This window comes from Salmo trutta, chromosome 27 (assembly GCF_901001165.1).
Source record: "Salmo trutta chromosome 27, fSalTru1.1, whole genome shotgun sequence".
NCBI lineage: Eukaryota > Metazoa > Chordata > Actinopteri > Salmoniformes > Salmonidae > Salmo > Salmo trutta.
The window spans coordinates 5789256-5812211 of record NC_042983.1 but is presented as its reverse complement, the minus strand read 5'-3'; the positions used below and the strand labels follow the sequence as shown (position 1 = coordinate 5812211).

Genomic DNA, 22956 nt, shown 5'->3' with positions numbered 1-22956 from the left:
GAACGTTGACATGTGAAATATATCGAAACATTACAGGACAACAAAGTATTTCAGCATTTTATTTCATATTTTGAAAAGATATATTGGGCAGTAATATGGCATCATAACAATTGAAAATCAAATTATTGGCGTTGACATGTAAGGTGTACAAATAACTGTCAACCCAACCAGGCCAATGTGTTCCTTTCAACCAGTTACCTGCTGATATCTAGCCTGGTCCCAGATCTGTTTGTGCTCTTGCCAACTCCATTGCTTATTGTCAAGCCAAACATGTTTTGCATGACAATGAGTGACAAGGAGTTAGCATGATAGCACAAAAAGCAAAAACAGACTGGCTCTCAGGCTAAGAGATATAAATAGACATCCCAAACCTCTCCTCGAGTACCCCCAGCCAGCCCAGTTATTTTATGTATTCCAGAACTGGCACTGCTGATTCAACTAATGAAGGGCTTGGTGATTAGGTAACCATTTGAATCAGCTATGCTAGTTCTGAAATACATCAAATAAGTGGACTGGCTGGGGGTACTCGAGGAGAGGTTTGGGAAGCACTGTGATAGGATATCATATGCAAAATGAATAAAAATAACATGCATTTATGAAATAGGAGATGAAAACAATGTCTGGAATCACGATGTCATGTAACTGGAAAGAAAAAACGAATGTCTCCCAAAAACAGTGCAATTAAACATTCGAGACATAATCACCTCCTGATTTCTAATTCAAATCATCACATTCTTCATTCTCATTAGCCTGCATGCTTGACTCTTTCTGCATTCCACAATGCTACATCTGGTTTTACCAAGCCTCAGTCGCTTCAGGTTGTGATTGTAACACCAGAGTTGTAGGATTTATTGCTGCATGAGGTCATATGAATATACGTATGCGTTAACAGTATGTCACTTTGGAGAAAAGCGTCTGCTGGATGACCGTATGTACAATTTTTGCCTTGTCTGGTAAGATAAAGTCGAAAAAGACAGGCACCCAGGCTAAAGTATATTCTCACAGAGACTGATTTTAAAAATAAGAAAAACCCTAACGTCAATCCCAACTTTAGGATATTTGTTTCGTTTTTGTTATCTGCGGTGAACATTTTGTCGATAAACATTCAAGACAGAAGTTGTACCGATTTAAAATTCTACCACCTCATTCCTCATTCACAGTCACATAAATGTTTACTGATTGACCAAAAAACTACAACAAAAGTTCAACTATCGGAGCAAAGGCTTTTCGTCACAGAATCACACAGAGCTTGGAGGTGTGACGTAAGCTGTGGTACGCCTTTAGCCGGTCCTTTTTACTCACGCTGGACCCGACCACATGCGTAACCACAGGCATGCTCTCCACCGCCCGCCTCTTGTGCGCACGGTGCAACAGAATCCTATAAACGCCCGTAACAGAACTCCTACAGTCCTTCCCCTGATTATTTAAGATATGCTCCAGGGTGATACCTAGTATCTCCAGCGCCGCCCTCACCTCCGCCTCGTCCTCCTCCAACTCTGAAGGCGTGCTCTCGGCCAGATAGGACGGGTCCAGTTTAAAGGGTTCCATGGCCCGGGGGAAGTCTATAGGCAGCAGCCACTCACAGCCCATCATCTGCTCCACACTGCAGCGGTCTGAGGGCTGGGGCTGGAGGATGCCTCTGATCAGCCTCTGGCAGGGCTCCTGTACCCAGGAGGGCAGCACATAGGCCCCCTCTAGAATGCAGCGCTTCAGTTTGGCCACCGTGTCCGCCCTGAAGGGCATGGTTCCTGTCACCATGAAGAACAGCATGACGCCCAGGGCCCAGATGTCGACGAAGACGCCCAGGTAGTGTTCGTCCCTGAAGAGTTCAGGCGCGGCGTAGGGCGGGGAGCCGCAGAAGGTGTTGAGGGTCTCGTCGCGGCGGCTCAGCGTGCTGAAGCCGAAGTCTCCCACCTTGACGCAGGTGCTGCAGGTGTAGAACACGTTCTCTGCCTTCAGGTCACGGTGGATGATGCTGTTGTCATGCTGTGGGGCGGGTCAAAGATTTATCTGGTTATATATCGATATGTACCTTAAATACATCTCATACTCTTTAAATTACATTCAATGTTGCACAACGGAAAAGAAAAGAGACTGCATAATATTTATTTGGGTGGGCCCTGATGATTACACTGAAAAGTGTATGTAAGCAGGACTTCAGCCCTGGGCCATACCATGTGTTTGACAGCCGACAGGATCTGAGAGAAGACGATCTTGCTGTCGATGTCTGACAGTTTCCCCTCCATGCTAATCTTGGTGTAGAGCTCTCCTCCAGCAGCATACTCCATCACCAGGTGTAACCGTGACAATGTCTCCACCACCTGTCACCCGGCAGGAAGGCAGAGAGAGGATGGTCAAGTTGTCTTCTGATAAACTCTGTTTAAGTGATCTTAGCTTCTGACCAGGCTTTGTGTAACTCATTCCTTATCAACAGTGTGTGTGTGTGTGTGTGTGTGTGTGCGCGTGTCCGTCCGACCTCGTAGAGACGTATGATGTTGGGGTGGTGTAGTCTCTCCATGCTGGAGATCTCTCTGGACAGTAGCCTCTGGGTCTTCTGGTCCAGCTTGGTCTTATCCAGGATCTTAATGGCCACCTTGTCTGAAGGAGAACAGACAGAGGGACATGTTCATTAAACATAGAAGTTAGTACCAAAAAGAAGAGGTTGAGAGAAGGAGTAAGGCTATTTTAGCTTCGGTGTTTTATCCTCTATTGAAAAGACTGTGCAATACTTTGTCAACACACACTTCATTAGCATATCTGTATGCATAAGCAAGTTATTGGCCAATGAAACGAGTGCATTCTACATTCTATTCCAAGCTAGGTGGCTTTCTCAAGTATGATGCCATAATAAGGACTGACATTTTTCATACTTTTCGGTTTCATTCTCTCACTATGATAATGGGATATTTATATTCAATATCAGTTGTGGAATGTGGTTCAATATTCCGGGAAATGCCCAGATCCTGATTTACACTTGTGGCATGGATGTGCTTTACAGCGATCTAACCAAAGCGATCCAAAACGCATAGCTAGCTAGCCTATCCAAAGGCAAGTATCTGATTTTTCTCTTGTCAAAGTAGCTTGCTTGTCCTGCAGCATTGGCCATCAGTGTGTGCTTGGTGCTAGCTTCCTTTACTGCAGGAATCAGGAGAACCAGCAGGAGGAGCTAGAGGAGGAGGAGTTGACTGAATATGAGCCAGTCAATGTTGTGGATGTAAAGTCCTGAGATGAGGCACAGGAGGAGCTAGATAATGTTGACTTTAACTTTGTGGAACAACTGACCATTGAAAACCTCAAGGACAGCTATCTGATGTCTGGGGTTCAGCTCATTCCGTTGTCCCCCAGGCTTCTCCTTTACCTCCATGGCTATAATTGAATGAACAGGATTACATACAACACTCCGCATGGTGCCTGGCAACACAGAAAACAAATCGCAAACTTCCTATCTAAATGTAACACTGCTGGGCGTCTCCACCCATTATCTGGGGGCACACCAGAGCAAGCAGCTAAAGCCAATGACTGTCTCTGTGACCAAATCCCAGATCGTAGCTTTAAAAGAGCTGTAGAAGCCTAGACAAATCTGCAAACAGTTAGATATAGGCTTATGTTATTGCTTTCTTGAATGCTATTACATATTGTCAATTTTCTCTGACTGAGGCAACTAACTAATTTGTTAGAGAGCTTGATTTTCATGGAAACCAATTTTCTTGATTATAGCCTATTACTCATTTCAACAAGAACATTACATTCTTGAAAAGTCGTATTAGACTATTGATGAGACGACAGGACAGAGCAGAATTAACCAAACGGAAATTATGATCACACATATTGTGTAGGTTGTAGAGAACAAAAAGAACATGAAAACATCCAATTGAACCCATTTAGGAGAGGCGTGAAGCTGGTTCAGATTTGGCTTTGGGGAGTAGAAGCTCCTCAGGAGGAGGAAAGGGAGGACCATCCTCATCAGTGAATTTAATACAATTAAAAATAGTGAAACAATAAAAAAGTGATCCTTTTTAGAAAAAAAAAATTATATATATATATATATATACATACACACACACACAAAAGTATGTGGACACCCCTTCAAATTAGTGGATTCGGCTATTTCAGCCACACCCGTTGCTGCCTGGTGTATAAAATTGAGCACACAGCCATGCAATCTCCATAGACAAACATTTGCAGTAGAATGTAGCAGTAGAATCTGGGTTTGGCGGATGCCAGGAGAACTCTACCTACCCAATGCATAGTGCCAACTGTAAAGTTTGGTGGAGGAGGAATAATGGTCTGGGGATTTTTTCATGGTTCGGGCTAGGCCCCTTATTTCCAGTGAAGGGAAATCTTAACGCAAACAGCATAAAATAATATTCAAGACGATTCTGTGCTTAATTTGTGCAAACAGTTTGAGGAAGGCCCTTTCCTGTTTCAGCATGACAATGCCCCTATGCACAAAGCGAGGTAAATACAGAAATGGTTTGTCGAGATTGGTGTGGAAGAGCTTGACTGGCCTGCACAGAGCCCTGACCTCAACTCCATTGAATACCTTTGGGATGAATTGGAAAGCCATCTGTGAGCCAGGCCTAATCGCCCAACATACGCACCCAACCTTACTAATGTACTTGTGGCTGAATGGAAGCAAGTCCCCGCAGCAATGTTCCAACATCTAGTGGAAAGCCTTCCCAGAAGAGTAGAGGCTGTTATAGCAGCAAAGGGGGGGACCAACTCCATATTAATGGTCATGATTTTGGAATGAGATGTTCGACAAACAGGTCTCCACATACTTTTGGTCATGTAGTGTATATTCACGTCACCAAATAATTGATTAAAACACTGTTTTGCAAGGAAGTTCTACAGTAGCCTCAACAGCACTCTGGGGTAGCACCATGGTATAGCCGGAGGACAGCTAGTTTCCATCCGCTTTTGGGTACGGTTCACATCTTCTGTCAACTTACACAGTAATCATGACAACTTCCGAAGGACGTCCATCAACCTATCAGAGCTCTTGCAGTATGAACTGACATGTTGTCGACCCAATCAAAGGATCAGAGAATTAATCTAGTACTGGTATAAGCTACAGCTAGCTAGCACTGCAGTGTATAAAAGGTGGTGTGAGGTTGACTATAAGAGAGAGAAAGACAATAGTTGAACAGTTCTCTCTGCTATGAAAAGACAACTGACATTTAATCCTGAGGCGCCAACCTGCTGCGCTCTCTACAACCGCTGTGATTATTATTTGACCCTGCTGGTCATCTTTGAACATCTTAATGAACGAACTGGCCTCAATGACAATGTACTCTTATAATCTCCACCCGGCACATCCAGAAGAGGATGTTTTTCATAGCCACCGTGCCCCTACATCCCCATTGCTTCCTGGGTTTCTGTATAAGCACTTTGTGACATCTGCTGATGTAAAAAAGTGCTTTATACATTTGATTTGATTTGAGAGCGAGCGAGAGCTAGCTTTATTTCAATTTTATTTTCTTCTCACTTTCACTTACCTGGCTAGCGAATGCAGCTAACTAGTTTAGACTATTCAAACACCCAACTTAAACAGAGAGGGATGTTATGTTAGCTAGCTGGCTATGGCTATCCAACACTGGAACTCTTCCAAGTCAAGGTAAGCTTTAGGTTTTATTATTTTATTGCCACCGGGGCTCGCCGGTGTAACTGCTTTATCTGCTTGCTGTACACTGTACTGCATGATTGTAGCAGGTTTATTAACATGTTAGTTCTAGTAACTAGCTATGTTGACTATGACATTAGCTAATATGGTGACAACGATGTAGGCTGTGTGTGTAGTGGTTTGCGATTATGGTATGAAGGTTTGGCTTGGAAAGGTTTTGTCACCTGGTCACAGGCACTGAAGTCCACAAGCGAAGGGAAAAGTTGACAGGAGGAGAGCGAGTAAATGCAAGAAGAAATTACACAACGAGCAAACATACTATTTGTATGTGGCTTCTATGAAAGTGAACTGTGTTTGCGGTGATCAGGTATGTATTCATTCTGCCAAATCTGTCGATTAACTTTTCTTAAACAGAAGCAAACAGAACAAAACGGGGATAACGTACCTGCATTTGTCCAATAGAAACTCGTTTGCAACTGTTGGACTAATGATTACACCCTAGGTCAGCTAGATACACGCTAGAGTGTCCAAGGCGGTATTGAATGTGTCACTGTCTGTCTTTGATTACTTGATTACTCTAATTTCTCTCTTGACCTGTGCACCTACGTTATAAACTTTCATTCATAGGCTAGGATGTAGCAACCTCATGATGGGTTCAAGGAAAATTTGAATATCATGTAGTAGCCTAATCCTATCAATGTTACATTGAGCTGGGTGAATGGATTATGAATGACAGTCATCCAATATGCTGTAATAGAAATAAGGCCATGCTCATCTTAAACGGCTCTGACCACCCTGACCTCACCTCTAGCACCCATACTTGATACCAATAGCATGAATTAATTAATAATATAAAGGAATAAAACAAAGATCTTGGCTAATAGGGTATGGAAAAGTCCCTAAGCGGTGTGATGGTGCTGAGATATCGAATTGTGCTTTGACATGCATAATTAATTAAGACTGGTATTAGTCTCTCTTTCTGCTCTGCCAAAGCTTTCAGTGACAGCCTTTAAAAATGCCCCGGAGCTCATTTTGCTTTGTCGGACTAAACAAGCGATACCACACACGCGCACACTCACTCACACTACAGTCTGATGAAGCATGCAGCAATTCCAGCCGTCGCTAGGGAAACACGAGATCTCTAATCAATCCATCTTTTTCAAGGGCAGCAGACAAGCTGTCTCTCTGTGGCTGATTCAGACCACAGGCCCAAACCACTGGCTCATTAGCAAACAGCTATCTAAGAATACGTATTATTAGCTCATTGATGAAAACAGCTAGTCAGTCATCACTGTGGTTTGAGACTTTGCTGGAGCAGAGGAGCTGGGATTTTCCAAGAACTATTCAACTCAAGCCAGCATATTTAGTGAAGATTGGCCAGGCCATAATATCTTCTCACTTTTACTGGTCAATGAATTGAATCATTTAAAAGATTCAAAGGTTTGGTGAGCATCTACAGTACAGCAGGGCTGTGTCTGTTATATTAAACATCAGCTAATGCGTTTGCTGCTTGGCAGGGGTCTTCCTTACCGTTGGTGAGGGCGTGGATCCCCAGTTTGACGTGGGAGAAGTTTCCACAGCCGATCTCCCCGCGGACCTTGTAGAAGCCGATACGTCGGCCCACTGTGAGCTCACGGACCACCCTGTCAGTAGGGTTACCAGAGGGGTTGCCAAATAATCATCATTAACAAATGATCCAGAAAAACAATACATGATAATGAATTTTCTTTCTTGTTGTTTTCTAAGAGAGCGTTGGGGGTCCTGGTTCTACCTGTCGTCCTGGCACATGTCGAGGTTGAGCCTCTCCAGGGGGGTGAGTTGGCGGGCAGGGACCCCCTCATCATCTGTAGCGATGTCCGAGCTGTCCTGACGGCTCCAGCGGGCATATCTCCTGTCCTGACCGCCTGTACTCCCAGCCCCAGAGCCCCTGGAGCTCCCCACCGTAGCCCCAGCAGGGCCTACCCCAGAGGGGTACACGGCCGTCATCCTACCCAGGATGCCCAGGATGGGGGTAGCTCATGGCTGGAGGGGGTTCTGATGCAAGGCACCCCCTGTGGGTGAACACACAGAACAGAACGTTATCATGAGGGAAATACACAGAGCCCTGTTCAATCCAGCCTATAAAACCCATTTTCTGGGCTGAAAAAACACAGTTCTTTTATTTTATTCATGATCTCACCAAAACCATACTAAAAGCAAAGAGCAAAGTGTGAATCTCACCTTTATACATAGGGTCCATGTAGAGAACTTTTCTGCTTCACTGAATGTCCAGACGACCACAGATCTAAGCCAGCGAGACAAAACAGAGGCTACTATTCTATTCCTCAAGTGCAGACGTCTCTCCAGACCTTCGATGGACTGCAGTTTGAACACTCCCTTAACCAAGGCGGTTGATGACAGTTTCTGACCCGTAGCTCAAGGAAGTTAATCCCAGACCGTTTGTAAGCCCAACTTGTTGCTCTAGATCATTCTTTGAAACAGAGGATGGCTTAGAGTGAACAACAGTTCACCTCAGTCCGCTGGCTCTCTCATTAGTGTTGCTGCGTTTTAATTGGCTCTTTGATTCCCTGAGATATAAATAGCCCACAGGTGGTGGAGGAGGGGGAGGGAGGAAAGGAATATGGCTGACGTTAAGGTGCTGCCATGGGGTACTTCCTTAAACGCCCCACAAAGTTGTCCATCTCTTGGGGCGGCAGGTAGCCTAGTGGTCAAAGCATTGGGCCAATAACCGAAAGGTTGTTGGATTGAATCCCTCAGCTGACAAGGTAAAAATCTGTTGTTCTGCCCCTGAACAAGGCAGTTAACCCACTGTTCCCTGGTAGGCTGTCATTGTAAATAAGAATGTGTTCTTAATTAACTGACTTGCTTAGTTAAATAAAGATTTAAAAAAAAATTGGAACAATGAACTCAGTTGAAATGAATGAACTCTTTTCCCACTCTCTCGTCTCTTCTCTCTAAAACGCTGGTGCAGGGATTAATGAAGACAGTCGCTACATCTTTTAATCCCGGCTTTATTCATTGTGTGTTTGAGCATGTGTTTGTGTGAGGGTAGTATACAGAATATGTGTACACACTTGTGGAGAAGTGTTAATGTATGCCTGTGTGAACACTCAAACACACTCACAAACTGATTAGAACATATTTTGTTTTCAGGAGATGATTAGGTGACAAGTGTGTGTGTGTGTGTGCAGGCGCATTTGTGCACGTGTGTCTGTGCTAGTTCCTTCACACGTGTGTGTGTGATTAGGTGATAACTACTTGTTCTGAAAGCTCTAACAATGTCCCTGGAGTAGAGGCGGAGGTGGCTTTACACTCATTAATGTGTTTATTATGGATGTTAAGGGAAACAAGGTTTTCTAACCTAGCACTAACTCACTTAGCACCACTGTCATGTGTCATGTCCAAGGGTCTAACCTATGCTCATAGGGCCAGTTTCCCGGACACAGATTAGCCTTCACAATTAAGAACTTTTCATTGAGATTCTCCATCGATAATCCAAGACTAGGCCTAATCTGTATCTGGGAAATGCCAAACAGATTATAGGGCCTACTTTGTGATTATTAAGAATGAATCACAACGTACTCTTCTGCTGATGTATCAGAGGGTTGCATGCTATGTCACTAACAGACAGAGAGAGAGACAGAGAGACAGAGACAGAGACATAGAGAGAGAGAGAGAAGAGCAAAGAGGGTTTGAATCTTTGAAGGTGAGCACACTTGAGTTCGTCCGTCTGAGAATCCTCCCACACTATAATAACCTGTAATGCAGCAAGATCCTCTCCATCATAGCAGAGGGTTAGGTCCTTTATCCTCAGCCCAACCACCAGACACACTACTGTTCTCACACAACCACACTGCTCTCTAATACAACACCGATGTATCTCAGACATGACCGGCCAATAGCCATACACCATCACCGACAGACAAACGTCAACAGAGGGACGCCTGTGTATGCAGGATTTCAGTCCAATCCTGCTATCTACGTTTGCTTTTCCAGAATATACAACTATAGTACATTTCTACAAATACCGATTGGTAATTTGCTGCGGAATCGATCAATCTAAATGTACATAATCATGATCTTATATAAACACCTCATTAAGACACATGATATCTCAAAACAGAATATCACTTGTCTTGCCAGGAGCTCGCCTATTCAATGTCTATTAATGGGAAGCAGTGGAGGTGGAGCATAGCAAATCAAAGAGATTCCCCTTTGTGACCTCTCCCATCTGTCCAGCCTTCAAACACCTTTCGGCCTTCCTGTGTCTCTCTAGCATGAATATCTAACGATTGATCTGAGGCCGACTAAAAGGACTCGCCAAGAGAGAAGAGGGCTCCGCTTTTACAGCACAAAGCAAACACTGCTCTGCAAAGTATAATTATGCTATAACAAGCATTTCACTGCACCTGCTATAACACCTGCTAAACTGAGCACGCGACCAATAAACTTTGATTTGATATTAGCCATTTATGTGAGCGTGCAGACACACACACACACACACACACACACACACACACGGTGTTGTTTATGAATTGTAATTGGCAGCTGATACACCTGAGAGTACAGAGTACCTAAAAGGTGACCTCAGTAAATCAATGGGCTTCTGAGTGGCGCAGTGGTCTAAGGCACTGCAACTCAGTGCAAGAGGCATCACTACAGCCCCTGGTTCGAATTCAGGCTGTATCACATCCGGCCGTGATTGGGAGTCCCATAGGGCAGCGCACAATTGGCCCAGTGTCGTCCGGGGTAAGCCGTCATTATAAATAAGAATAATTTGTTCTTAACTGACTTGCCTAGTTAAATAAAGGTTAAATAAAATGGGAAATGTTTGTGTTTATGGTCAGGTTGACAACTCCACTTGGTTGCTTGGCAATGGACAGTGAGCATATATTTATGTGGATTCTCTATTCTGGATTAGGTATTAACTGGTAATTGTGAAGAGAGAGCAGAGCACTGTGTTCACAATTACACATTGCTTCATTGAGTTTAAATCACACACACCACAGGAGGTTGGTGGCACCTTAATTGGGGAGGATGGGCTCGTGGGAAATGGCTGGAGCGGAACAGGTGGACTGCTATCAAATACATCAAACACATGGTTTGATGCCATTCCATTTGCTCCGTTCCAGCCATTATTATAAGCCGTCCTCCCCTCAGCAGCCTACACTGACACATACATGCATACATGCATACATACATGCATACATGCATACATACATGCATACATACAAGCTAAATGACGCTACCTTTCTGTATGGTGTAGGCAACATCAAATTATTCACGAGCCTGTAAAAGAGATTCAACTCACCAGTCAAATAGCAGCAGACAGTGGTTGATGGTGGAGGGCTGGTCCAAGCTCTGGTGATCCTCTTCGTTTACTCTGCAATAACAATGGCGAAAACTATAATGAAGACTCCATCCACAACACGTAGATCTGAAGTGCACTCCACTCTCCCTACATGTAGGCTCTCCCTACCAGTTGTATGAGAGGATGTATTTTCCTTGAGAGAGGCACTGGTACTGCAGCTCACAACACCAGGTAGCTACGGGGAAATGCTTTCTACGAAAGGGATCCTCCTCTTCCTTTGACTAAAACTCTCTCTCACGCTCTCTCTCTCACTGTCTTTTTCCCTCCCTCTGAATTCTCTCTCTTAGTCTGCTTGTGTGTGTCTGTAATTTTCTCTCTCTTTTACACACACACACACACACACACACACACACACAGGGAGGGAGCGAGTGCTCTGGCCACACAAAGCTCCCCTGTGTGATAATTGAGATGTGCGGTTGTGGAGAATAAAGAGCTGAGCGGTGAAAGGACAGGGACAATAGCGGCTGTGGGCCTTAGTAACAGAGAGACAGGCCTCTCTAGAATCTGTGGGGCAAACATTTCACATTTCCAAAAAGGACTGACCCAAATCTCCCCACTGCTATAACCCCTCTTGTGCATGCACACACGCGCGCACACACACACACACACACACACACACACACACACACACACACACACACACACACACACAAGAAATTGGCTCTGGCATTTCCCATACACTGGCCCATTTATTCTTTGAGATAATAATAATTTTGCAAGAGAAAAAAAAACAAGTCAGACAGGCACACTGGGCTAACAATGGACCAGCCCATTTGGCATTTGCCCGAAACGCCAGATCACCAGTCCACCCCTGCACACACAATGTTCTAATGCCCACCCCCTTGCTCGGAGTCATGGAGCCCCAGCCAAAGAAACATAATCTGGGCATTTCTACAGGCCTGGTTAGGTACACGAGGCATGGACTGCTTTAAAAGCACACATGGGATGTGATCAGTGCTGTTTTTACAGCTTGGCAACAAACCATCACATACCCTTTGTTAATAGGTCTTGTAAAAGTGGCCAAGTAAAGACAAATAGCCTATACCTGGTATACATAGTCAGAAACTACAGTAAATGGTAATAATGTGTTTACATAACAATAACCTCCTTATTACTTTTGTTATACTTGTCAAAGCTCAGGAGAAGACCCAGATGCAGGCAGGTTCGAAGTAACAAAAGTTTATTACAAAAACAGGGGGGCAGGCAAACGACAGGTCAGTAGTCCAGAGCAGAGTCCGAAAGGTACAGAACGGCAGGCAGGCTCAGGGTCAGGGCAGGCAGAGGTCAGTAATCCAGGGTGGTGTGACAAGGTACAGAACGACAGGTAGGCTCAGGGCAGGCAGAATGGTAAAAAAACGGGAAAGCTAGAAAGCAGGAACTAGAGACAGAAGGAGCACGGGAAAAAACGCTGGTAGGCTTGACGAAACAAAACGAACTGGCAACAGACAAACAGAGAACACAGGTATAAATACACTGGGGATAATAAGGAAGATGGGCGACACCTGGAGGGGGGTGAAGACAAGCACAAAGACAGGTGAATCAGATCAGGGTGTGGCAGTACACCCCCCCCCCCGGGGCACCACCTGGCATCCTACCTGGGCGCATACCTGGTTGACCGGGGTGCCGGCGTTGGAACTCAACGATGAGGCCTGGGTCTAGGATGTCCCTAGCGGGGACCCAGCACCTTTCCTGCAGGGCCATAAGCCTCCCAGTCAACCAGATACTAGAATCCCCTGCCCCATGGTTGAACCTTCAGGAGGCGCCTCACCATGTACGCCGGCTGGCCGTCGATGAGACGGGGAAGAGGGATGGGCCTAGAAACAGGAGACAAGGGCTGTGAGACATGGGTTTAATCTTAGACACATGAAAAGTGGGATGCATATGGAGGGTACGGGGCAACAGAAGACGAACAGCAGAGGCGCTATAATAATCTTGGAGATGGGAAAATGGCCGATAAAATGGGGTGAAAGTTTATGGGACGAAACCCAGAGGGGCACGTCTCGAGTGGACTGCCATACCCTCTGCCCGATACCGGGGAGGCGGGGTCCGGTGGCGGTCCGCTTGTTTTCGACACCTGCAGGTGGTCTTGAGAAGAGCCGACCAGGCTCTCTTCCGGGTACGTCGACAGCAGCGGACAAACATCTGGGCCAAGGGTATGCCGACCACTTCCTCTTGCTCCAGGAAGAGCGGGGGCTGATAACCCAGGGAACACTCGAAAGGCGAGAGCCCAGTGGCAGAGCAGGGGAGGGTGTTTCGGGTGTATTCAACCCACACGAGTTGCTGTCTCCAGGTGGTGGGGTTGGCGGAGACAAGGCAGCGAAAGATGTCTCCAGGTCTTGATTGGTTCGCTCTGACTGGCTGTTGGACTGAGGGTGGAACCCAGAGGACAGGCTGGCCGACGACTCAATGAGCATGCAGAACGCCTTCTAGAACTGGGATTAGAACAGAGGACCCCGGTCAGAGACCATGTCCACCGGGAGTCCATAGATCCAGAAGACGTGCTGCTCCATGAGCTGGGCCGTCTCTTTGGGGAGGGGAATGAAGTGGGCGGCTTCAGAAAACCGGTCCACTACATTTACGTCATTTAGCAGACGCTCTTATCCAGAGCGACTTACAAATTGGTGCATTCACCTTATGATATCCAGTGGAACAACCACTTTACAATAGTACATCTATATATTTTTTTGGGGGGGGGGTAGAAGGATTTCTTTATCCTATCCCAGGTATTCCTTAAAGAGGTGGGGTTTCAGGTGTCTCCGGAAGGTGGTGATTGACTCCGCTGTCCTGGCGTCGTGAAGGAGCTTATTCCACCATTGGGGTGCCAGAGCAGCGAACAGTTTTGACTGGGCTGAGCGGGAACTGTGCATCTGCAGAGGTAGGGGGGCCAGCAGGCCAGAGGTGGATGAACGCAGTGCCCTTGTTTGGGTGTAGGGACTGATCAGAGCCTGACGGTACGGAGGTGCCGTTCCCCTCACAGCTCCGTAGGCAAGCACCATGGTCTTGTAGCAGATGCGAGCTTCAACTGGAAGCCAGTGGAGTGTGTGGAGGAGCGGGGTGACGTGAGAGAACTTGGGAAGGTTGAACACCAGACGGACTGAGGCGTTCTGGATGAGTTGTAGGGGTTTAATGGCACAGGCAGGGAGCCCAGCCAACAGCGAGTTGCAGTAATCCAGACGGGAGATGACAAGTGCCTGGATTAGGACCTGTGCGCTTCCTGTGTAAGGCAGGGTCGTACTCTGCGAATGTTGTAGAGCATGAACCTACAGGATCGGGTCACCGCCTTGATGTTAGCTACTACCAGAATGGCGGTGTTGCCATCAGACGGGGGAAGACCTGTGATGAAGTCCAGAGATATGTGAGATCAGGGACAGTGAGGGACAGGCAGTGGTTGAAGGAGACCAGCCGGAGCTTGCCGAGGTGTCTTGTTCTGCGCACAGACCATGCAGGCGGCAACGTACGAAGAGATATCCGGGACCATGGTCGGCCACCAAAAGCATTGCCGGACAAAGGCCAGGGTCCGACGGGAGCCCAGGTGGCAGGCAAGCATGGAGGAGTGCGCCCACTCCAGGACCGATGAATGGACAGCGTCAGGAACAAACATCCGGTTATCCCCCCCCCCCCCCCCGGTGTTCAGCTGGGAACGCTGTGCCTCATGGACCTGCTTCTCTATTCCCCAGCCGAGTGCCGTCGCCAGGCACGAGGTGGGAAGGATGGTCTCAGGGTAGGAGGGTGTAGCTATGGGGCCATAGCGGCGTGACAGCGCATCCAGCTTGATATTCTTGGATCCCGGTCGGTAGGAGAGGGAGGAGTTAAACCGGGCAAAAAGCAGGACCCACCTACCTTGCCTGGAATTGAGACGCTTGGCGGTGCAGAAATATTCCAGGTGCAGAGATATTCCCCCACTCCGACATCCAAAGCATCGGCCTCCACCACGAACTGACGAGACGGGTCAGGATTAACCAATATGGGAGCTGTGGTGAAGCTGTGCTTGAGGTCCCAGAATGCCCTGTCAGCAGCTGGGGACTACGTGAACGGAACCTTTGGAGAGGCGAGTGCAGACGGGGGGGAAGCCAGGGTGCTGTAGTCCCGGATAAAGCTGCGATAAAAGTTGGCAAATCCCAGGAAACATTTCAGCTGCACTCTGGCCGTAGGCTGGGGCCAATCAACCACCGCTCTCACCTTCCAGGGATCCATCTGTAAATTCCCTGCAGCGATGATGTAACCAGGTGGAGCGATGGAATTCACATTTCTCCGCTTTCACGAAAAGCTAGTTCTCCAGGAGGTGCTGGAGGACCTGTCGGACGTGGAGCACGTGTTCTTGGGCTGAGTGGGAGAAAACGAGGATGTCTGAGGTAGATGAAGACGAACCGGTTCAACATGTCGCAGAGAACGTCATTGACCAGGGCCTGGAACACTGCTGGGGCTTTGGTAAGGCCAAATTGCATGACCTGATATTCGTAGTGACCACTGGCCATGTTGAAGGCAGTCTTCCACTCGTCCCCCTCCTGTATCCGCACCAGGTGGTAGGCGTTCCGCAGGTCCAACATGGAGAAAACGGTGGGCCCCTGGTGTGGCTCGAAGGCCAAGGCGATGAGTGGTAGCGGTTCTTCACCGTGATGTCATTGAGGCCCCGGTAGTCGACGCACGGGCACAGGGTTTTGTCCTTCTTCTCCACAAAGAAGAACCCTGCGCCGGCGGGGAGGCAGAAGGACGGATACACCCTGCAGCTAGGGAGTCCTCGATGTAGGTCTCCATTGCCTTGGTCTCCAGACCCGACAGAGAGTACAGTCGTCCCTTGGGCGGTGTGGTGCCTGGGAGAAGGTCAATCCTACAGTCATAGGGTCGGTGTGGAGGAAGTGAAGTGGCCCGGGCATTACTGAAAACCTCCGGAGGTCCTGGTACAGCGCTGGAATGGCGGAGAGGTCCGGGGCAACTTCCGAGCCCACCGGAAGATGTCCCGGGGCAGGCTGCACTGACTTCAGGCAATGGGTGTGGTAAAACGGGCTCCGGCCCATGATGGCACCAACAGTCCAATCAATAATGGGATAGTGTCACTGGAGCCAAGAGAATCCCAAAACCACGCGAACCTGAGGAAACTTATTGTGGGTGACCCGGCCTATAGAGTGCCCGTCCAGCGCTCTAACGTCCATGGGAATGGAGAGGGGCTGAGTGGGGATGCCCAGCTTGGACACCAGGGTAGAGTCCATAAAAATTCTTATTGGCCCAGAGTCAATGAGTACCCTGAGAGATTACGACTGGTTCCCCCACAGCAGGATGGCATGGAAAGTGGTGCGAGTAAGGGGAGAGGAAAAGTTATCCATATTGCCCACCGGAGTACTCACCCCTACTGGTGAGCCTGGTCTTTTAGTGGACAGGAGGACACGAAATGACCAGTAGTCCCTCAATGTAGGCAACTCTTCATGTGAAGCCGGTGTAGACGTTCAGCTAGGGACAGCCTTGCTCTGCCTAGTTGCATCCGCTGATGAAGAGGTGATTCAGCAGACTTCGGAGACTCTCGGGGGAACTCGAGAGTCCTCTCAGCAACGGAGAGGTCGGGGACTTCCGGGATGCCTCGGAGGCGAGGTGGAATCCTTGGGTGGGTGAGTGGAATCAGATCCCCTCCTTCCTGCGTTCCCGTAGCCGTCCATCGATCTGGATGGTGAAGATCCGTCAGTAGTTCACGGGCTGCTAGTTTGTCCTTAACCTCCACCGACACTCCGTGCAGGAACGTGTCGAACAGCGATTCCGGGTTCCAGGCACTCTCAGCTGCCAACATTTGGAAATCCACCGCATAGTCTGCAACACTGCGGGAGTCTTGCCGAATCCGGAGTAACTTCCAGGTAGTCTCTCTCCCGGACCATGGAGAATCGAAAACCTTCTTCACCTCCGCCACAAACTCCTCCAACATTCAGCATACGGCTGACTGTTGTTCCCACGCGGCCGTAGCCCAGGCAAGAGCCCTCCAAGACATCGGCGTGATGAGATATGCTATCTTCAAGCGGTCCGAGGGGAAAGAGGAGGGCTGTAGCGCGATGATGAAAGAACACAGGTTCCCGACTCTCCAGCAAAGCGTTCCGGGGAGGTAATCGGAGCTCTTGGGAATCCAGGGTGGCCGGTGAGGTCACGCTGCTAACAACTGGGTTACTGAGGGGCTGGGAGGTTACCGTCACGGTAGGCTGCCTGACAGACAACCCGCGGATTTGCTCCAGCAAACAACGCAAATAGTTTGGGTAGCCATTTGATTACCTGTGCAGGAGTCTTATGGCTTGGGGGTAAAACCTGTTGAGAAGCCTTTTGGTCCTAGACTTGGCGCTCCAGTACCGCTTGCCATGCGGTAGTAGAGAGAACAGTTTATGACTGGGGTGGCTGGGGTCGTCCTTCCAATAGTGGCTCCTTGGGAGGAGACGGTGTTGCAAAGCTGGTCCGAGCCTGCTGGGTCCGTCAAGGCCAGTTCATACTGTCAAGGCTCAGGAAAAGACCCAGATGCAGATAGTTTCGAAGTAACAAAAGTTTATTACAAAAACAGGGGGCAGGCAAACGACAGGTCAAGGGCAGGCAGAGGTCAGTAGTCCAGAGCAGAGTCCGAAAGGCACAAAACGGCAGGCAGGCTCAGGGTCAGGGCAGGCAGAGGTCAGTAATCCAGGGTGGTGTGACAAGGTACAGAACGACAGGCAGGCTCAGGGTCAGGGCAGGCAGAATGGTAAGAAAACAGGAACTAGAGACAGAAAGGAGCATGGGAAAAAATGCTGGTAGGCTTGACAAAACACAACGAACTGGCAACAGACAAACAGAGAACACAGGTATAAATACACTGGGGATAATGAGGAAGATGGGCGATACCTGGAGGGGGGTGGAGACATGCACAAAGACAGGTGAACCAGATCAGGGTGTGACAATACTGGTACTACCGGGCTTGAAGTTAGTCTCAGAAAGTGTCCATCACACAATAAGGTAAATGCCAGAATGTAAAATAAAGCATTACTGACAAATGAACATGTAGATATAATGCATTCGGAAAGTATTCGGACCCCTTGACATTTTCCACATTTTGTTATATTACAGCCTTATTCTAAAATTGATTAAATAGTTTTTTTCCCCCTCATCAATCTACACACAATACTCCATAATGACAAAGCAAAAACAGGTTTTTAGAAAGTTTCGCTAATTTATTAAAATAAAAAACTGAAATATCACATTTACATAAGTATTCAGAACCTTTACTCAGTACTTTGTTGAAGCATCTTTGGTAGCGATTACAGCATTGAGTCTTCTTGGGTATGACGCTACAATCTTGGCACACCTGCATTTGGGGAGTTTCTCCCATTCTTCTATGCAGATCCTCTCAAGCCCTGTCAGGTTGGATGGAGAGCGTTGCTGCACAGCTATTTTCAGGTCTCTCCAGAGATGTTCGATTGGGTTCAAGTCCAGGCTCTGGCTGGGCCACTCAAGGACATTCAGAGACTTGTTCCGAAGCCACTCCTGCGTTGTCTTGGCTGTGTGCAAAGGGTTGTCGTCCTGTTGGAGGGGTACCTTCGCCCCAGTCTGAGATCCTGAGCATGTTTTCATCAAGGATCTCTCTGTACGTTGTTCTGTTCATCTCTCCCTCGATCCTGACTAGTCTCTCAGTCCCTGCCACTGAAAAACATCTCCACAGCATGATGCTGCCACCACCATAGGGATGGTGCCAAGTTTCCTCCAGAAATGACACTTGACATTCAGGCCAAAGAGTTCAATTTCGGTTTCATCAGACCAGAGAATCTTGTTTCTCATGGTCTGAGAGTCCTTTGTGTGCCTTTTAGCAAACTGCAAGCGGGCTGTCATGTGCCTGTTACTGAGAAGTGGCTTCCGTCTGGCCACTCTACCATAAAGGCCTGATTGGTTGTCCTTCTAGAAGGTTCTCCCATCTCCACAGAGGAACTCTGACAGAGTGACCATCAGGTTCTTGGTTACCTCCTTGACCAAGGCCCTTCTCCCCCCGATTGCTCAGTTTGGCTGAGTGGCAGCTCTAGGAAGTGTCTTGGTGGTTCCAAACATTTTCCTTTTAACAATGATGGCCTCTGTGTTGTTGGGGACCTTCAATGCTGCAGACAGTTTTTGGTACCCTTCCAGATCTGTGCCTCGACACAATCCTGTCTCGGAGCTCTAAACCAAATCAAAGATTATTTGTCACGTGCACCGAATACTACAGGTATAAACCTTAAAGTGAAATGCTTACTTTCAGGCTCTAACAATAGTGCAAAAAAGGTATTAGGTGAACAATAGGTAAGTAAAGAAATAAAACAACAGTAAAAGACAGGCAAGACACCCCCAATAAAGGAGTGGTTCTGCAGGTGGGGACCACAGACCACTTCTCAGTTCCTATGCTTCCTGGCTGATGTTTTGGTCACTTTTGAATGCTGGCGGTGCTTTCACTCTAGTGGTAGCATGAGACGGAGTCTACAACCCACACAAGAGGCTCAGGTAGTGCAGCTCATCCAGGATGGCACATCAATGCGAGCTGTGGCAAGAAGGTTTGCTGTGTCTGTCAGCGTAGTGTCCAGAGCATGGAGGCGCTACCAGGAGACAGGCCAGTACATCAGGAGACGTGGAGGAGGCCGTAGGAGGGCAACAACCCAGCAGCAGGACCGCTACCTCCGCCTTTGTGCAAGGAGGAGCAGGAGGAGCACTGCCAGAGCCCTGCAAAATGACCTCCAGCAGGCCACAAATGTGTATGTGTCTGCTCAAACGGTCAGAAACAGACTCCATGAGGGTGGTATGAGGGCCCGACGTCCACAGGTGGGGGTTGTGCTTACAGCCCAACACCGTGCAGGACGTTTGGCATTTGCCAGAGAACACCAAGATTGGCAAATTCGCCACTGGCGCCCTGTGCTCTTCACAGATGAAAGCAGGTTCACACTGAGCACGTGACAGACGTGACAGAGTCTGGAGACGCCGTGGAGAACGTTCTGCTGCCTGCAACATCCTCCAGCATGACCGGTTTGGCGGTGGGTCAGTCATGGTGTGGGGTGGCATTTCTTTGGGGGGCCGCACAGCCCTCCATGTGCTCGCCAGAGGTAGCCTGACTGCCATTAGGTACCGAGATGAGATCCTCAGACCCCTTGTGAGACCATATGCTGGTGCGGTTGGCCCTGGGTTCCTCCTAATGCAAGACAATGCTAGACCTCATGTGGCTGGAGTGTGTCAGCAGTTCCTGCAAGAGGAAGGCATTGATGCTATGGACTGGCCCGCCCGTTCCCCAGACCTGAATCCAATTGAGCACATCTGGGACATCATGTCTCGCTCCATCCACCAACGCCACGTTGCACCACAGACTGTCCAGGAGTTGGCGGATGCTTTAGTCCAGGTCTGGGAGGAGATCCCTCAGGAGACCATCCGCCACCTCATCAGGAGCATGCCCAGGCATTGTAGGGAGGTCATACAGGCACGTGGAGGCCACACACACTACTGAGCCTCATTTTGACTTGTTTTAAGGACATTACATCAAAGTTGGATCAGCCTGTAGTGTGGGTTGATAAATTGGATTTCCATTGATTATTTTTGTGTGATTTTGTTGTCAGCACATTCAACTATGTAAAGAAAAAAGTATTTCATAAGATTATTTCTTTCATTCAGATCTAGGATGTGTTGTTTAAGTGTTCCCTTTATTTTTTTGAGCAGTATATTTTAGAATAAGGCTGGAACGTAACAAAAGTGGAAAAAGTAAAGGAGTCTGAATACTTTCCGAATGCACTGTATAGCCTTGGCCTAGTAATCACTGATGGGCCTCCCCACCCTAAGAATGAAATTCTGTGAACACTAGGTAAAGAAAAGACGATTCAAACAATAACCCAGCAGACTTGATTCGACCAATCATATAAAACGCCTTCAGAAGGGAGAGGAGTTTGATTACGTAGATAGCATCAGCAATTTGTCGGTGTAGGCAGAACAACAATCAGACGAGAGAGAGAGAGAGAGAGAGAGGTTAATCTGATTAGAATAAGAACTCAACTTCAATCAGTGAACCCATTGAGTGACCACTGCTCACCAAGATCAAGTAGAGCTGGAAACAGATCAAAGAGAATCTTCCTTTTGAGACTAGTTCTAAATAGATCTACCTTATATAGTACAAGGTGTGTTTTGTGCCCTGTTTGTGACGGGAGATAAAGGAAGCTGTATGAGGAGTGACTTCCAGGTCTCACACACACACACACACATCCCCGGCGGTCTGATGAAGTTACCATGACACTGTACAGAGGGAGAGAGGTGTTTTCACACTGCTGTAAGCACTCCGGGGAACACATGCACATCAACTAAAATGATTGCTTGGACGAGGTATCACCAGTGACTCATTGATTGTACCAACTCACTGGGCAAGTGCTATCCTATCCATGCCACATCAACAGAAACATGTAAGGTGTTAGGTAGAGAACAGTCCCAGGTCAGTGAGAACAGAGTGAATTATATGATATTCGACATTACATTTAGCCTACACCTGTTCTATTCAATTCTATGGTCTCTACATCCTAATGAATCTCTTTGGGACATATTTTTTCTTTGTGAGCAATAGGCAATGATCTACAAAATAGAAAAGAGAAAAAGTGTTAAGAAGTTATGAGGTGCCTTGACCAGAGCCATTTCCGCTGCATTGTATCTCAATAATCTATTCACTTTCTTCTATTCTCTAATCTGAACACTTTAAAGCAGCTTTTATCTTATAAAATACGATTAATGTGTAATGTGCTCCGTGCGATGGAGCATCAAAGGCAAAGGAAGCAGACAGTCTGTCTAACAGCCACACAACAGTCTATAAGCCCGTGTGGCTCAGTTGGTAGAGCATGGTGTTTGCAACGCCAGGGTTGTGGGTTCGATTCCCATGGGGGTCCAGTACGGAGAAAAAAAATTATGAAATGTATGCATTCACTACTGTAAGTCACTCTGGATAAGAGCGTTTGCTAAATGACTTAAATGTAATGTAAATGTATAGGCTCCCCACATTTGAGTGTTTATAGAATTGTAATGGAAGTGGTCAGAATAATATTTGTAGCCCTCAGACCTAACCACTAAGCATTAGCTCAATGGGATAAGGCACTCTTGAATTTCTCAGACATCCCAGGTTTGATAGCAGGTTAGTTACAGGGAGCATGGTATAAAGACCTCACAACTAATTTACCCTATCCATCCTGTAAAACTAGGCAGCTTTGACTCAGGTATTCCATGCATCAGTCTTGACACATCACACACAGAGAGAGAGAGAGTGATAGAGACACACACCTGTGTGTGGTCTCCCTCCACATTGGTGCTTCAGTCTTTAAACTTTAATGCTCACTTAATCCCCTTTATCTATAGCAGTGTATCTCAAGTCAATGCTATAACGTGACTTCCGACTTTTAGTAGCCTATAACCAACCTCTGCCCATTTAATCTGTCCACGAGACTACTGCCCACTATGCCACCCCTAGACGCTGCTCATATGATCGAGCTCTTGAATTAATAATAGGTCAACAGTGTTCCTATGAATTTCAGTGATGTTCACAACATGTCATGTACCTGGTCTGTTTCAACCACAGCCACAAGGTAGCCTAAACGTGACAATAAAACGACATCGAGGAAGTGTCAGGCCGAACAGAACATATTGACACAGGGTAGGCTACAAGAACATTCAGGACGTCAGAAGCGGCGTCACCTACACATAAACATCATGAGAATGCAGCCATTAAGCAGAATGTCGCTATTCATTTTACTTGGCCAACCTGTCAGCTATGCACCACACATGAAACACCCATGTCGCCTTACCTTTCTGAATTACATGCAGACGCCGATTCAACGAGCAAAATTGCCGACAGAATTTATACGGAGGACACCTATTTTACCCTGTAGTGTTGTCACTGATGGCTATTGCCACTTTGCTTCGCAACCAGCCAGTTTGCGACAAGAGGGAATCCCTTTGAGTGACAGTTTCTTTGACGAATTACGTACGGCATGGT

General features: G+C 47.4%; 1 protein-coding gene across 2 annotated transcripts; it reads right to left on the bottom strand.

Moving 5' to 3' along the window:
- Nucleotides 1-45: 45 nt before the first annotated feature.
- Nucleotides 46-22875, bottom strand: nim1ka (NIM1 serine/threonine protein kinase a). 2 transcript variants are annotated; one of them, XM_029716424.1, is made up of 10 exons: nucleotides 22766-22875; nucleotides 12602-12808; nucleotides 10935-11006; nucleotides 7844-7907; nucleotides 7395-7674; nucleotides 7154-7266; nucleotides 3283-3366; nucleotides 2477-2598; nucleotides 2175-2321; nucleotides 46-1986 (listed from the first exon to the last, which is right to left on the bottom strand). In XM_029716424.1, the coding sequence occupies exons 5-10, from the start codon at nucleotides 7607-7609 to the stop codon at nucleotides 1231-1233; spliced, it is 1437 nt and encodes a 478-aa protein (XP_029572284.1). In that variant the 5' UTR covers nucleotides 7610-7674; nucleotides 7844-7907; nucleotides 10935-11006; nucleotides 12602-12808; nucleotides 22766-22875; the 3' UTR covers nucleotides 46-1230. The 2 variants fall into 2 exon arrangements, with proteins under 2 accessions (XP_029572284.1, XP_029572285.1); XM_029716425.1 differs by lacking the exon at nucleotides 3283-3366 and having other exon boundaries at nucleotides 12590-12808.
- Between the last annotated feature and the right edge of the window lie 81 nt (nucleotides 22876-22956).

Bases quoted from the DNA above. Each gene is read 5' to 3' on its own strand.
- nim1ka (XM_029716424.1), bottom strand. From the start codon at position 7,609: ATGACGGCCGTGTACCCCTCTGGGGTAGGCCCTGCTGGGGCTACGGTG. The intron at 7,267-7,394 runs GTAGAACCAGGA...CCCTACTGACAG, and splicing joins GACATGTGCCAGGACGACAG to GGTGGTCCGTGAGCTCACAG. The intron at 3,367-7,153 runs GTAAGGAAGACC...ATTCAATTATAG, and splicing joins GATCCACGCCCTCACCAACG to CCATGGAGGTAAAGGAGAAG.